At 44.6% G+C, this 16,376-nt stretch overlaps 1 protein-coding gene across 1 annotated transcript; it reads right to left on the bottom strand.

Annotated features, from left to right (window-relative positions):
* Window positions 1-1,336: 1,336 nt before the first annotated feature.
* snap23.1 (synaptosome associated protein 23.1) lies at window positions 1,337-11,630 on the bottom strand. Its single transcript, XM_084310492.1, has 6 exons — window positions 11,593-11,630; window positions 10,399-10,447; window positions 9,457-9,574; window positions 6,309-6,491; window positions 5,377-5,521; window positions 1,337-2,661 (listed from the first exon to the last, which is right to left on the bottom strand). The coding sequence occupies exons 1-6, from the start codon at window positions 11,611-11,613 to the stop codon at window positions 2,599-2,601; spliced, it is 579 nt and encodes a 192-aa protein (XP_084166618.1). The 5' UTR covers window positions 11,614-11,630; the 3' UTR covers window positions 1,337-2,598.
* Window positions 11,631-16,376: the final 4,746 nt, after the last annotated feature.

A 16,376-nucleotide genomic window follows, 5' to 3' on the forward strand; every position in this document is an offset into this window, starting at 1 on the left:
ACTATAAAAGAAGGAAGGGTCATCATCACGCCAGAATACCAAGGAAACTATAAAAGAAGGAAGGGTCATCACGCCAGAATACCAAGGAAACTAGAAAAGAAGGAAGGGTCATCACGTCAGAATACCAGCGTTCTATGCTCTGCTTGGTTCCAGTTCTTTTGAAGCCTCTATTAAAATTCAAAACATACCAGCTATCTGAGGAAATATACATCAAGCAATATATGAAACGTTAGCTAGTTAACAATGCAACAAATTGCTGATGATTCCAAGTAATAACTTGTTTAAAATGTAAACGGTCATAAACGAGGAGACAGCCGATCCCGTCCGACTCAGAACTGAACCGTTCCACACTTGGCGCCGGTGTGAGTTCACGCGCTACACAGTGACGTGACGACCCTTCCTTCTTTTTATAGCTTCCTTGAGAAACCCCAACCCCGAGCGTGACACGAGATGGTCACCGTGTGAATACGGTCAATTCAATCCAACGTGGGCGACGGATGGAACAATCCTTTTCTTTGCAAATTATGTCAATTAAGACATGTTTGTATTACTTAAAATAATTAATCAGAGATTGTGCCATACATACTCCCTTGGCAACAAAACTGGTTACTAGTTTTAGTCTAAAACAAAATGTCTCAATCTGACTAAACTATAACTTAATAGTAATAACAGGGTAGGGACTTGGTTTTCCAGAGTAGGATGTGGAGGGCAGGTTTTTATTCACATTTTGTTTACACCGATTACGTGCACGTTGGCTTGATACAGAACTTGTAAGTCGCTTTGGATAAAAGCGTTCAGCTAAATGACAAAATGTAAATGTCAAAAGAAAACTAATGTAGTATGTCCTTTAAAACCCCCGAAATTACTTTTGAAGAGACATATTTAGTGTTTTTTTTTTTTTTTTTAAACATTCTTTAACAGAGTTCCCAGTTGACCTTATTGGATGTAATGGCCGTCGGGAGACTGTTGCTGCATCTCCAAGCTGGAGTTACAGGGTTTATGTCCGACAACACGTGTTTCTTTTATTCATTTGAAATTACATAAATGACATGTGGGGTGGGGGGGGGGGAGGGTGTAAAAAGAAAAGAAAATATATATATATATCGTCTTTAACTTTATTCACAAGTCATTTCTGCCTAATAAGAATAATTAAATAAGCACATCTTAAAAACAAAACACTCTGATACAACGACAATAATTACAGTAACCAATAGTAACCAACAAGTAACCAATCACATCTGATCCGAGTAAGAATATCCCGTAGTGTTGCGACGGATCCGGAGTCACTGCGGCCGTGTCAAGGTAGGACCAACAGGGGGCGATATACTAGTGCCATGTACATCTAATCAGTGTGGATCAAGAGTGACCTCGTCCACAAACCAGAGGGACGCAGCGAGGGGAGAGAGAGAGTGAACGAGAGAGTATGAGAGTACGAGAGAGTACGAGAGAGAGAGAGTGTGAGAGAGTATGAGTGAGAGAGAACGAGAGAAAGAGTACGAGTGAGAGAGTACGAGTGAGTGAGTACGAGTGAGTGAGAGAGAGAGTATGAGTGAGAGAGAACGAGAGAGTACGAGTGAGAGATAGAAAGAGAGAACGAGTGAGTGAGAGAAAGAGTGAGAGAGAGCGAGAGTGTGTGTGAATGAGAGTATGAGTGAGTGGAGAAAGAGAACGAGTGAGAGAGAGTACGAGTGAGTGAGAGTACGAGTGAGTGAGAGAGAGAAAGAGAGAACGAGTGATAGAGTACGAGTGAGTGAGAGAGAGAAAGAGAGAACGAGTGATAGAGTACGAGTGAGTGACAGTACGAGTGAGTGAGAGAGAGAAAGAGAGAACGAGTGAGAGAGCAACAAGAGTGTGTGTGAATGAGAGTATGAGTGAGTAGAGAAAAAGAACGAGTGAGAGAGAGAGTACGAGAGAGTAGAGAAAGAGAGCGAGTGAGTACGAGTGGGTGAATGAGAGAGAACGAGAGATATAACGAGTGAGTGAGAGTGTGTGTGAATGAGAGTATGAGTGTGAGAGAGAAGGGTGTGAATGAGAGAGATAGAGAGAGAGAGAGATAGAGAGAGAGAAGGAAACAGCTGACTCCGGCGCGTCTTCCTGTGAAAGACCGATGTGTTCCGACAGTAAGTAAGTAAGTAAGTGACAACAAGCCCGTGTCTTATTTGGTAACCAGGGAAACGCCAGCGGTCGCCAGTCAGACAACTTCCTGTCTCAGGGAGGACCGTTTCTGCTGCGACACGGCGGCTGCTGCTGCTGCTGTAGAATGTCCAGCATCACCGAGAGGAACAGATCCAAGATCAGGTGTGAGTGTGGAGGGGGGGTCAACTTGTGGTAGACGTGTAGGTGTGTGTGTAGATGTGTGTGTGTGTGCGTGTGTAGATGTGTGTGTGTGTGTGTGTGTGTATTCTATTTACAGATGAGCAGAGGGGGCCAATGTGATGCTGGCGAAAACATTCTTTCCATTTCTTTGTTCTGAGAGAGTGCGTCTGCATGTATGCATATTAAGTAGCGTGTGATGTGTGTGTGTGTGTGTGTGTGTGTGTGTGTGTGCAGGCAGAGGCTCAAGGTTGCTGGTTGAAGCTGGATGCAGATCTGCCGTGTTTAGTTGATGAGCTTGTTGGCCCTCTGGTTAGCCTCGTCGATGCGATGTTTATTCATGTCCGCCTGAGAGAGAGAGGGAGGAAGGAAGGAAGGAAAGGGGTGAGATCAAACGAAACACTGGAATAAATAATAAATAAAGAGTCGGTACGCTCTTCTTTTATAGAATAACATAAATAAATAAAAAAAGGTGAAAGGTGTCCCATTTTCGCCACAGATCAAGGTTGTAAACCGTAAAAAAAAAAAAAAAAAAAAAAAAACCTTTGTCAGGAAAATCCTGGACATTAATATTTATTCATCCGCGGCTCCTGTTCCACGACGGCTTCTTCTTCACGAGGCTCTTCTTTTGATGCGTTTTATTTTTTTTAAGTGTTAATCCTTAAGATTATTGTGTATATTAGAAAAACAAAACATATTTAATACTTTCTTTTGGCTTGTTGTCGAAACGGCCCCTGCTGGAGAGGAGGGTAGGGCGCTCGGATCACAGGGAGAGGAGGCAGGGCTGAGCACAAACGTTCGAACCTTTGTTCGTTACGTTGGCATTCGAATTCTAAATCAACATTTGAATTATTTATTTTTAATTTTAAAAAATAAAGAGTTTTTATATATATATTTTTTATGAGTCTATTCATTCCGTTTAAAACAATGGGGTTTTTCTTCACAGTTGCAGATAAAGATTAGGCTACACTAATATTATAGCATTAAAAACTGATGAGTTATATTCATTAAAGAAAGTTGATTTAATCAAATAAAAAAGACTCATTTAATCAGATGAATCACTATTCAAATTGAGGATTTAGTTTGAGGATATTTATATATATTTTTTTTAAATTTATTGTATCGCCGTCCGTTCCTTTAGTTTCAAAAAGTAGAACGTAGCGCAAAACGGCGGCAACGTATCCCGTCGGTTGTCAAAGTCCCCCCCCCCCCCCCCCCCCCACCCCGTCCGACGGAACTGAAGACCGACATGGATGGACAGACACAACGGGTCGATGTAGTCACACATACACACACCACAAACACACACACACACACACACACACCACAAACACACACACACACACACACACACTCCTCGGATGACCTTGGAGCCCCGATTGATCTATTTTTAAGCTTGAAAGCGGCGGCTATGATCGTCTTCCACACCAAGGCACATCTGATCTGATCCTCACACAGACTCCTTGTGAAAATGTCAAATCACACGTGGCCTGCTGCAATAACACAAACCTTACGGTTTGGAGAGAGAGAGAGACGTTTTGTTCACGGTTGCGATTGTTCGTTTACAAAACAAATTCATTATACGTGAAATTCTTAAGAATTGTTTTCATGTCACTGTAAGACAAAACTAAAAAAAAGTTGAGGCGCCGTGAACCAAACTAGATAACCGTTTAGGCAGCTCTGTGATCCAGGATCAGTGAAACTGTAACCTTTTAGGGCAGCTCTGTGATCCAGGATCAGTGAAACTGTGACCTTTTAGGGCAGCTCTGTGATCTCAGACGGGGGGGACTTGGGGGGACGGTGACACAAGAAGACAATGAAGTCCTTTGTTTTGACTTGAGGCGCGAAATTAGTGATTTTTTTCTTTATTGTGAAACGTCAGAATGTTACCTTTCATAAGAGACCAGACTCATGCATGTGCTGTAAGTATAAAGTATAATAAATAGCAAATTACTTTGGGTATGCAATGGTCAAAAGATTTAAATAAACAAGCCCCATTTTTGCCCGATTCTTAAAATTCACACATCGCTCCATAGCACAGTTACCAGGCATTAGCCAGGATCACTCTGAAACGATACAATATTCCCCCGCGGTATAACACGCGAACATATACATGAAAAAAAAGTATTCCTTTTTCACATGTTGAACGATGGATAGTTACTGTCAAATGAGCCATAGTATTGTCTCCATAGCTATAATATAGAATATAGATATAGCCCTGCAAACACCGCGACGCACGGTGAAAATCCCTATCTCTTACAGCGGTGGCGCAATGAGTACAAGGATGGCTTAAGCGGCTGGCGCTGAAAGAGTTAAGAGGTTAATACTAGGGTGTGCCGATCAAATTTTTTTGCTCCCGATCCGATCCCGATCATGTGATTTTGAGTATCTACCGATACCGATCTTTCCCGATCCGATCCACAAAAAAATATTAGGCGACTGCAAGTTCTGCAACTAGTGGATGTCCCTCATCCTTGACATAAATCATTTGATGTATAATTAAATCAAAGGAAATGCGTTTGTTTTGGCAAAATTCTTCTGCTCTGTGTGACAATAAATAAATTAATGATGATATGCAATTTAAGGCCTCGGTACGAGTTTAAGACGTGAACATGGTCATGTTTGTTGAATAAAAAAAAAGAAAAAAAAAATCCAGATTTTTTTCTCTTTTTTTTTTTATCCCGATCTCTGAAAATCACGTGATCGGATCGGGATATCCCTAGTTAATACCCTGCAGATACCCTGTCCTAAGATAACAGACAGACACACTAAGATGTAAACGGAGTGGAAACACAAACACACACACACACCCCCGGCAGTGGCAGGCGGCAGGACTGTGTGTGCGTTTCCTCTCCGGTTTACATCTTAACTCTTTCACTGCCACACGACAGAAGGTTAACCCTTTACTATCTAAAGGGCTAACCTTCTGTATTGTCACAGTGAAAGGGTTAACCGGCTGCCGTGTGGCAGTGAAAGGGTTAACGTCTGCCCGCCTGCGCGCGCAGGTCTCTCTCCAGTCGCCCCCAGGAGACGTCACGAGGTGCCCCCCCCCCCCCCCCCTACCTTCTCCGTGATGCGGTCGATCTGCACGTTGCCCTTGTCGATCTCGTTGCCCATGTCCATGGCCATGGCCTTCAGGTTCCCGATGATGCCACCCACTGCCGTCAGGTTCTCCTCCATCTCGTCCTCCCGCGCGTCGTTGGTTATCCTGGGGGGGGGGGGGGGGGGGGGGGCATTTTTAAATGGTGCATCTTGATGTAGCGCTTTACAATGTTTTGTTGTTCCGCACAGTCATTCATTCACTCACTCACTCACTCACTCACTCACTCACTCACTCACTCACAGCTAATGATGCTAATGATGGAGCATCGCCGTCGGTTGTGTGATAGTAAAGGGCTAACCTTCTGACGTGTGGCAGTGAAAGGGTTAACCGGCTGTCGTGTGGCAGTGAAAGGGTTAAGTGTCTTGGGACACTTTGACACGCTGCCCGGGAATCGAACCGGAAACCTTCCCACTTACCAGGCGACTGCTCTACTTCCTGAGCCACTGTCATCAGTGATATACAGTATATATATATATACACACACACACTGTATAAGTTATTTATTTGTATATATTTTTTTTTTATTGTGATTGAAAGAATAGAATAGAAATACTTTAATCATCCTGAGGGGGAGATTTGACACTAGTACAAATCGCGCACATTAAACATTTAGACGGAACAAAGTCACGAATAAGAACAACAAAACAAATTGCCGAAGAATAAGAATAGAATAAAATATACAGTAAAAAATATACAGAAGCCTACGGTATAAGTGTAATATTGCACAGTCCAGGAAGACGGTAACGGTCACTCTGTGCTCAGTCTGATATAAAGGACTTCCTCTGCCGTTCAGCGCTACATGTAGGGAGTGTGAGCCTGGTAGTTACTAGTAGTAACTGCCGACACTAGAAGCACGCGGCGGGTAGAAGCACACGTGGCTCGAGGCCCTCACCTCTTGATGTAGGGTCCGGAGGGCTCCACTTGGCTCTGGATCTGCGGGGCCTGCCCGTTGCGGGTGCCCGAGGGCTGCCTGGAGATCACCTTTGTGCCGTCACCCTGCGTGTTGCTGTCGGCCTGTCCGTTGCGGGTCCCCCAGGTCTGCTTGTATTTGGAGTCTTTCTCGATGGACGACACCCTGACGAGTCAAAATGAGACAAAACCAACAATCAGAACCGACGGCAGGAATCAAGGCATTCTTAATTTGGCCGCTGGAAGTCTAGAACTAGAGCCTTGGTTTTCACCCTTTTTGTTTCAATTCAGTTACTGTTTTTTCTTCAGGACAACAGGACGTGTTAGAAGGAGGAGGGGGAGGAGGAGGAGGAGGAGGAGGAGGAGGAGACGAGGGAGGAGGAGGAGGAGACAACACAGGACACTAGGTTCTGACGAGGAGGAGGAGGAGACGAGGGAGGAGGAGGAGGAGGGGGAGGAGACAACACAGGACACTAGGTTCTGACAGGAGGAGGAGGAGGAGGAGAGGAGGAGGGGAGACGAGGGAGGAGGAGGAGGAGGGGGAGGAGACAACACAGGACACTAGGTTCTGACGGGAGGAGGAGGAGGAGAGGAGGAGGAGGGGGAGGGGGAGGAGGAGGAGGTAGGGGGGGGGAGGAGGAGGAGGAGGTAGGGGGGAGGAGGAGGAGGTAGGGGGGGGGAGGAGGAGGTAGGGGGGGGGGAGGAGGAGGTAGGGGGGGGGAGGAGGAGGAGGAGGAGGAGGGGGCAGGGAGCGCCTATGGCTTCACATAGGGATGCACGGATACCGGTATGGGATATTAGTCTGATACCAGGCTAAATAAAATAGAATATCTGTATCAAAGAATTCCCCGACACTAAAAAGCCGATACCAAGAAACATGTCGAGCATCAAAGGAAATTAACTTAACGTATTATATCTTAATATACCCGTTTGTCCAATGACCCCAAAAAGACCGGTCCAAGTCTAAAGTAATGGATCGGTATCGGCCGATACCCAAAGCCCAGGTATCATATCAGGACTGACAAATGTTGGATTGGTGCATCCCTAGTTTCAGAGGCAGGGGGGGGGGGGGGTCTACTGCTAGGCAACTACTAATACTTGACTACTACCAAGATTAAGTATTCATACCTGATCTTTCTGTATTGGTCATAGAATTCCCTCCTCCATTTGTGAAAGCATTTTAGGAATAATTATTTGTTAAGAACTGGGTAAAAAAGAAAACGACAAAGTATACACACAGCTGACTCGAGCCCTTTTTTATTCATACACTAGGTGCAGGCTCTCCTGTATATTACACACAGTATATACATATATACACACACACACACACATAATATATACATACACATACAGTATATACACATAATATATATATATTAGTTTAGTTTAGTTTATTCTGATCCCCATTAGCCATTGCCACAGGCATATATTAGGGCTGTCACGATTCGTCGACTATGAAATTTCGTCGTTTTGCATATATTCATGATCGACGCATCGTTAGGGTTCGGTACCGTTCACATTAGAATGGATACCGGTACCTTTTTTCTGTACTTTTGTCTCTAAAAATGTAATCTACCTACCTCAGTTGTTAAAAATTTTTCTAAACTTCAAATTATTTATCATGGCCCGCCCACCCACCAACCCACCCACCCACCCACACACCCACACACACACACACACACACACACACACACACACACACGGCCACTCACGGCCACTCACCACGAGCATGCATGTGTCTGGGCAGATGCTAAATGAACCCGAGAAGGCAGACTTTAAATGGGGGTCTAACGGAGGCGACAGACGCATGGTGCCACCTTTCATGGCATCCCTGACGGCCGAGGACTGATCGCGGTGTGGCGTGTGGTGTGTGCAGCGTGCAGTGCTTCTCCATCTCTCTCTCTCTCTCTCTCTCTCAGACCCAGGTTAGTCCCCCGGGGCAATCAAGTAAATTAATGGGCTATTTTCCAGCATTAAGCTTTTAATTAAAGCGATGCCCAAAAGACGGCAATACTATCGTCCCGGGCAGAGTCCCGAGAGGACGACACACACACAGCGTGGCGCTCCGAGCCGCTTTAAAGGAACACGGCAGGTGTAGTGTGTGTGTGAGGTGTGTAGCTGTTACAGAGGCAGGTGTAGTGTGTGTGTGAGGTGTGTACCTGTTACAGAGGCAGGTGTAGTGTGTGTGTGTGAGGTGTGTAGCTGTTACAGAGGCAGGTGTAGTGTGTGTGTGAGGTGTGTAGCTGTTACAGAGGCAGGTGTAGTGTGTGTGTGAGGTGTGTACCTGTTACAGGGGCAGGTGTAGTGTGTGTGTGTGAGGTGTGTACCTGTTACAGGGGCAGGTGTAGTGTGTGTGTGAGGTGTGTACCTGTTACAGGGGCAGGTGTAGTGTGTGTGTGTGAGGTGTGTACCTGTTACAGAGGCAGGTGTAGTGTGTGTGTGAGGTGTGTACCTGTTACAGGGGCAGGTGTAGTGTGTGTGTGTGAGGTGTGTACCTGCTACAGGGGCAGGTGTAGTGTGTGTGTGAGGTGTGTACCTGCTACAGGGGCAGGTGTAGTGTGTGTGTGTGAGGTGTGTACCTGCTACAGGGGCAGGTGTAGTGTGTGTGTGTGTGAGGTGTGTACCTGTTACAGGGGCAGGTGTAGTGTGTGTGTGAGGTGTGTACCTGTTACAGGGGCAGGTGTAGTGTGTGTGTGAGGTGTGTACCTGTTACAGGGGCAGGTGTAGTGTAGTGTGTGTGTGAGGTGTGTACCTGTTACAGAGACAGGTGTAGTGTGTGTGTGAGGTGTGTACCTGCTACAGGGGCAGGTGTAGTGTGTGTGTGTGAGTTGTGTACCTGTTACAGGGGCAGGTGTAGTGTGTGTGTGTGAGGTGTGTACCTGCTACAGGGGCAGGTGTAGTGTGTGTGTGTGAGGTGTGTACCTGTTACAGGGGCAGGTGTAGTGTGTGTGTGTGAGTTGTGTACCTGTTACAGAGGCAGGTGTAGTGTGTGTGTGAGGTGTGTACCTGTTACAGGGGCAGGTGTAGTGTGTGTGTGAGGTGTGTACCTGTTACAGGGGCAGGTGTAGTGTGTGTGTGAGGTGTGTACCTGTTACAGGGGCAGGTGTAGTGTGTGTGTGTGAGGTGTGTACCTGCTACAGGGGCACACACAGAGCCCACAGCACTTGGAGAGGTCCGTGAGGTTCTTCTCAGCCTCCCGCATGTCCTGGTTGATCTGGTCCATGCCCTCTTCCACTCGATCCAGTTGTTCTGAGACACACACACACAGAGAGACACAAACATGTGTCACAATCACCTAATACTAGGGGTGTAACGGTACACAAAAACCACGGTTCGATATGGTGGGCGGTCGTTAGTGGTTAACATACCGTTGTATTCGTTTGGTACACAGCCGTACTGAATAATACTAACCCCCCCCCCCCACAAAAGGAGAGCCTATCGACTTGGGACTGGTCTCTCTGTATTCAGGAGACTCAGGCGTATAAAAGTATATTGGATCATGTCTCCAGCGCCCCCACAGCCGTAGCTACAACCACTTAATGTCAAGGCTCTCATCCACATTCATTCATTTTCTCTCTCCCCCCCCCCCCCTCTCATGATTTCAGAATACCGGAAGTGTTGTGGTGATCTATGTCAATAATTCACTCAAGTCGCTTATAAGCCTCTCTGCCCCCTAGTGGCGGTCCACAGGCATCAGCGTCACGCTGTGGGCAGTGCAGCCAAAGACTGCAGTTCTCTAGCAAACGCGATTTCCACTGAAAAGTAGGGATGCTCGATATTGGCTTTTTTACCGATACCGATATACCGATATTGTCCAACTCCTAATTTCCGATACCGATATCACATTTGAATGCCGATATCGGCCGATAATATCGGTAGGCTGATAATATCGGACATCATTTCTATAGAAATGTAAAAAATAAATTTTTTATTTTATTTTTTGAAAACCGATACAGATATTTTCCGATATCACATTTTAATGCCGATATCGGCCGATAATATCGGACATCCCTACTGAAAAGGTCTATAGACAAGATCCACCAAAAGCAACAGCGTCACAGGATTAAACCCACCTCTCTGGTCGTCCAACATCACCAGGGTGTCGACGCCAGTCTGTTTGCTCTGGGGACACGAGAGAAAGAGGGCGTCAGTCCACAACCACTGATGTTTAACTTAGAACAGAACAGAACAGAATTATCCGACCACAGTTGGAGATATTTGGCCTTTTAACCCAGGCATGATAAGATTTTATTAATTAATTAATTAATTAATTAAAACAAATACACATACAACCACAAATATACAAAATAAATATATATATATTTTACATTATAATATATATATATTTTTATATTTGTGGTTGTTGGTGTTAACTGTAATCAAAATAATGCAATTCTGAAAAAATATCTGAAATATATTTATATATACAGTATATATATATATATATATTCAGAATTGCATTATTTTGTTCCATTACTCAAAAAACAGTTCTCATGTTTACTTGCATCAATCTGATAATACTTACTACTGATTATGTGTCTTCTCTCACACACTATATAACGGGACACGTTGCTATCCTGCAGCCGAGTCTCCTGACGTCACGCTAGTCATCAATAAATCATGTAAGTCGGGGGAGTCAGCTGACTGTATGGTTATGTAAAGCCGGCTGGTTGCTTTAGTGCAAACGGTATGTATAGATAATTAGATATCCATCATGTCCTTCGGCTAAGAGACACACACAGAAAAACGACTAGTCAACTGATAAAGTCCACTGACAAAAAGGGGTCAGCTCTAATCTGTAGTAGAAGAATATGAATATGACATAGTACAGGGTTCATTCATACATGTTTTTCCATAACTTTTTCAAAACCATGTCAAATCCATTATGCCTCAAATCCATGTTCAAATGCGAACATGTGTTGCTACTTTCAACGCCCCAGGTCTGGTTCCGACGAGGTACAACAACCGTCACCGCACATACGTAAGTAATCAGAAAAAGTGGTTATTTTATTTGGGTTGTTATTCCACCAAGAGGTAACTAGATCCATCTGCAACCAAACCCAGACAATAAAGACTTATAATTGGTTGGGGGGGGGGGGGGAGAAAAAAGATTGAGCACATTTTCGAAATGATTCAGATTCCGTGACCTTTGCAGGTTTTCCCGTATGACCCTGTCGTGTGGCAGTGAAAGGGTTAAAAGCACCTGATCCGTTACCCATCCCTAGTAGAGGGAGTCAGTGGGAGAAGGAACAACGACCAGGACTCACCTCCTCGGCCATCTGCCGCATCCGCCGCGTGCAGTCCAGCGACTGGGGAACAGAGAGCTCAGTCAACGGAGAGACACCAAAACACGCCTTTCTCACACACTTTCTTAATATGTCCACACATACATACAATTTAAACAAGCGAGGGACATAAACATGCAGTCAGATATTACAGGGTATCTGCAAGACAGTACTAAATAATACCTGTATGTCATGTATGTCCCTATGCCATAAATGTCACTATGAATTGAAAACGGGGGACCCTGATGTAAACGAGACAAACGTCTTTCTCTGGTCTGCATCCTCTTAACACATTGTGTGTATTGAGCTGTACTGTATTTGTACCCATTCTGCAACCTGTTAAATAAAGTTTTCATTCATTCAAGTTTCAACCTTTTTTTAATACCGCTTAGAGCAAAACAATTTAATTGTATGACCATACTAGCTACAATAATTCCATAGCGACACTACTAAATAATTATTCATTATTTTATTATTGCGCCAGAAAATGCCCCCCCCCCCTAAAATGTTATACCTGTACAAATGAAACGTAAGACTTTTAATACCCTTTAAGGCCTTCAATTGAGAATTATGTTTATTATGAATTTAATACTTTTTACCCGCAGACACCCTGTATTAAAAGAGACCTGCCAGTTACACATTAGCTCAATTGACACGCAGGTTGAAGCGTGCAACACTGCAGACGGCAAGAGGAGACACACACAGACACTTTTAAAATGACAACATAGAGAGAGATATTCAACTCTAGACCGATTGGCCGATAGAAGGAGCACGTTCAGTGTTCAGAGACTCAGATTCCCAAGATGCAACACTGAACGGCGCAGGATGTGACGCCTCATTGTGTTTCACTGAAGCACAGAGTGACCGTACAAACTCTGGCATATCTTCCTGGACATTTGACATTTCTACATTTATTAGTGGACATTTTACTGTATATTTTGGGCTGTATATTTTAGAATATATATACATATTTTACAATGTATATCCATGACTGTATTTTTATTGTATTTTACAGATTTACTGACAATCAAGGAATCATAAACGACCCCCCCCCCCCCTTTCCTTCACGCATGATGGAGCATAATGTATAGCGATCATATGCATTTGAGATTTTTAATATAGCGTGTATAGGAACTAGGGCTGCAACTAACGATTATTTTGGTAGTCGACTAATCTGTCGATAATTTTTTCGATTAGTCGACTAATCTAACAATTATTTTGGTCACACCCTCCATCTCTGCTTCCTGTGGGCGCGGCTCCTTTTCCGGGCTCTTAGCAGACTTCTTAGCTTAACATAACAGACGACAGTAAGTTTGGTGGAACTAATGGGATAACTGGGGTTGCAACAAAAGTGCAACTAGGGCTAAAAACACAATGAAATAAAATTATAATAATAATAAATAATATATCCTTCTTAGCAGACTTCTTAGCTTAACATCCCAGGGAACTAATGGGATAACTGGGGATGTTGTTTGCTCCTGACAAGAGTCTCAAAGTCTGGGTGATGGTAGACACAGGAACTCTGAGGTCATGCTCAATGTCCAATCTGTTCCTCTGCTTTGTCTTCAGCTGGACCAGAGCTGAGAAGCCACTTTCACAAAGATAGGTAGTGCAAAAAAATAAGTGTTATGATCGACGTCGTCGATTATGTCGACTAATCGTTGCAGCCCTAATAGGAAGTTAGGCACAAAACGCCAATCGATAATGTATAATACGCGTCGGGGCCTATAGCACGCATTCTAGGAATGATACAGTCTAAAAACATACTTATATTCTCGCCGGTACTACTAACACGACAATGTATGAATGGAAAAAATATAACGTTCCCACATCCGGAACGATAGATACCCGATGTTGAATGGGCCATAGTAATGTCGATATAGCTATAATATTTAAAAGGTTATAGCCCTGCAAAGAAGGTGAGCCACTCCATAGGGTTACAGCACTGGCAGAGAGTGGTAAAGATGGGCATACTGCGTGGCGCCCAATGTGTTAATGTCTGAAGGAGTCGACTGAAGGCTTCTTGTCCTCTGCGAAAGCATGCAATTGGATACATCTTGATATTTGTGTAGTGTGCGAAATCCTCTTTCAGTGCCTCTGTGCCTGTTTTCTTAGGCAGTTGGCCTCGCTGGTATGTGCGCCATTAGCATTAGCTTCTAGGCCTCTTTGCTTTTGGAAAGAATGATATATATTATTATTTTTATGATTATATTTATTATAATTTTCTTTGCATTCGACTAAGGTTGGCAGCCGACCAGGGCTCATTTCGATCGATTAGTGGACTAGTCGAGGTCAGCCCTACTGTGTAGTGTATCGAGAGTAGGGATGGGCTCGAGTAATGTTTTCCCAGATCGAGTACTCGCATGGATTACTCGAGTAGTAGCACCACTTATAACTAGACCTCATGGTCTCAAGACCTTGGGGCCGGCCGGGCCCCTGGTGTGGAACCAGTTGTGTGGGTGACGTGTGTGAGGTGTAAAGACCAGCACACAATAAGAACATTCATCACCACAATAAAAGCAAAAGCGACACAAAAACATACATCACAATAAATGTAAAATAGGCACCACACACACAACACACATTGATCACAACAATAAAAGACTAAACAGACATGTTATAGTCATGCGAATACAAACAATATTCCACCTACAGACAGACACAAACAGAGACACACACACACACACCCACACAAACAGACACACACACACCACACACACACACACAGGGTGTTGACGAAAGGATGGAATGCAGTCAGTTCGGGTGGCGAAGCCTCTGTGTCTCCTGTAACGAGCAGCAGGGGTTTGGAGAGAGAGGCGCATAACAACGGAGGCGTGCAAAGGAGTGAAGGAGCGAGGGAGGAAGGAGGGAGGGAGAGAGAGAGAGAGAGGGGAGGGAGGAAGGAGAGAGAGGGGAGAGAGGAGGGAGAGAGGGAGCGAGAAAGGAGAGAGAGGGAGGGAGGGAGGGAGAGGAGGAGGAGGAGAGGAGAGAGCGAGGGAGGAAGGAGAGAGAGAGGGAGGGAGGGAGGAGGGAGAGAGAGGGAGGAGAGAGGGGGAGAGAGGGAGGAAGGAAGGAGAGAGAGAGAAGGGAGGAGAGAGAGGGAGCGAGGGAGGAAGGAGAGAGGGAGCGAGGGAGGAAGGAGAGAGAGAAGGGAGGAGCGAGAGAGAGAGGGAAGAAGGAGAGAGAGGGGAGGAAGAGAGAGAGCGAGGAAGGAGAGCGAAGGGAGGGAGGAGAGAGAGAGGAGGAAGGAGAGGGAGGAAGGAGAGAGAGAGAGAGAGAGAGAGAGGGAGGGGTGACTCAGGGCACGATCAGCATCTCTAATGATCTGCTAACGAGAGCAGGAAGCCAGGTCTCTCACTCTCTCTCTACTTGTGTGAGTGTGTCATGAACGCATTAAGCTGGAGGAGCAGAGGGCGGAGCTGGGAGCGGAGCTGGAGGAGCAGAGGGCGGAGCTGGGGGCGGAGCTGGAGGAGCAGGGGGCGGAGCTGGGAGCCCAGGCTGCCGGCGGTGGGTAGAGAAACGCCACGGTGGGCTCTGCGTACTGCAGTCATTAAGGTTGCCATCCTAGCCAAACAAACATCTGCAGATCGGCGTGGTACAGGGGGGGAAAAACTAAAGATAAATATGTGTAATAAATAATAAAAAACTAAAATAAACTACAATGTGGTATTTTCATCATTTATTTAGAGCGGGTTAATTGGGGCTCTCGCATAATCAAGGAAGCGTTTTTTTGCCTGCCTGCCTGCCTGGCTGTTGCTCTGCGCTTCCGTTGTGAAGAGAGAGTTTACCTAATGACATTAGCGGGGAGGACTCTCCTACGTAACAGAGGCCATTCTATCACCTCCTGTACCCAGCGGCGCACAGGGGCAGTCAGTCAAGGCAGCAGGAACGAACGGAAAGAAAGAAAGAAAAGAAAGAAAGAAAGAAAGAAAGAAAGAAAGAAAGAAAGAAAGAAAGAAAGAAAGAAAGAAAGAAAGAAAGAAAGAAAGAGACAGACAGGAAACAAGGATAGAACCACACGGAGATTAGTTCAGTCAGAAACATCACAGGGCAAGTCAAGAGAGTGCAAAACTACAAATAAAATGAAGCTAGAGTTTGAGTTAATTTGCATCAGTTTACATCATCAGCCGGCTGATCTCATGATCTAATGGCCCTGGAGGTGATGATAATAACACTCCCGGACACACAGCCCGGCGGACGGCATTCAAAGAGTTAATAAAGGGGCTAAATTAGACATTTAAGTGTCACAGACTTCCTTCCCGGTGGAGCCTAATAATCAGCGACACTGAATCTTAAAGACACGCCCGTAAGCGTACTAGTAGGGATGGGCATTTTTAAGAAGAATCCAGATCGATTGATCGCATGCTATACTCGAGTGATCGTGTATTACTGGAAAAGGGAAAAATATATATATATATACACACACCGGTATATATTTTTGAATATTTATTTTATTTTATAAAACTGTTTTACTTAATTTTGTTCATTCACGTATATGTTTAAGGAAACCAACAAACAGTTATAATCTTACACATACACGTGAAACAAATATATTTTTTTTGATTATATATAAAAAAATTAATAAAAAAAAAATCTCATAAAAATTTGTAATAATTTAAGATCGATTTTTCTCATAGCTACGAGTCACGCCCATCCCTAAACCGTACTGCTCTAGTGCTTCGACTATATTACATGTTTTGAGTTTTGTACAGCCTAATTTATTTTAGTTTTTTGACCGATTGCTTCTACACTGAAACGCGACGGTT

Source organism: Notolepis coatsorum (genome assembly GCF_963971535.1).
Source record: "Notolepis coatsorum genome assembly, chromosome: 3".
Taxonomy (NCBI): Eukaryota; Metazoa; Chordata; class Actinopteri; order Aulopiformes; family Paralepididae; genus Notolepis; species Notolepis coatsorum.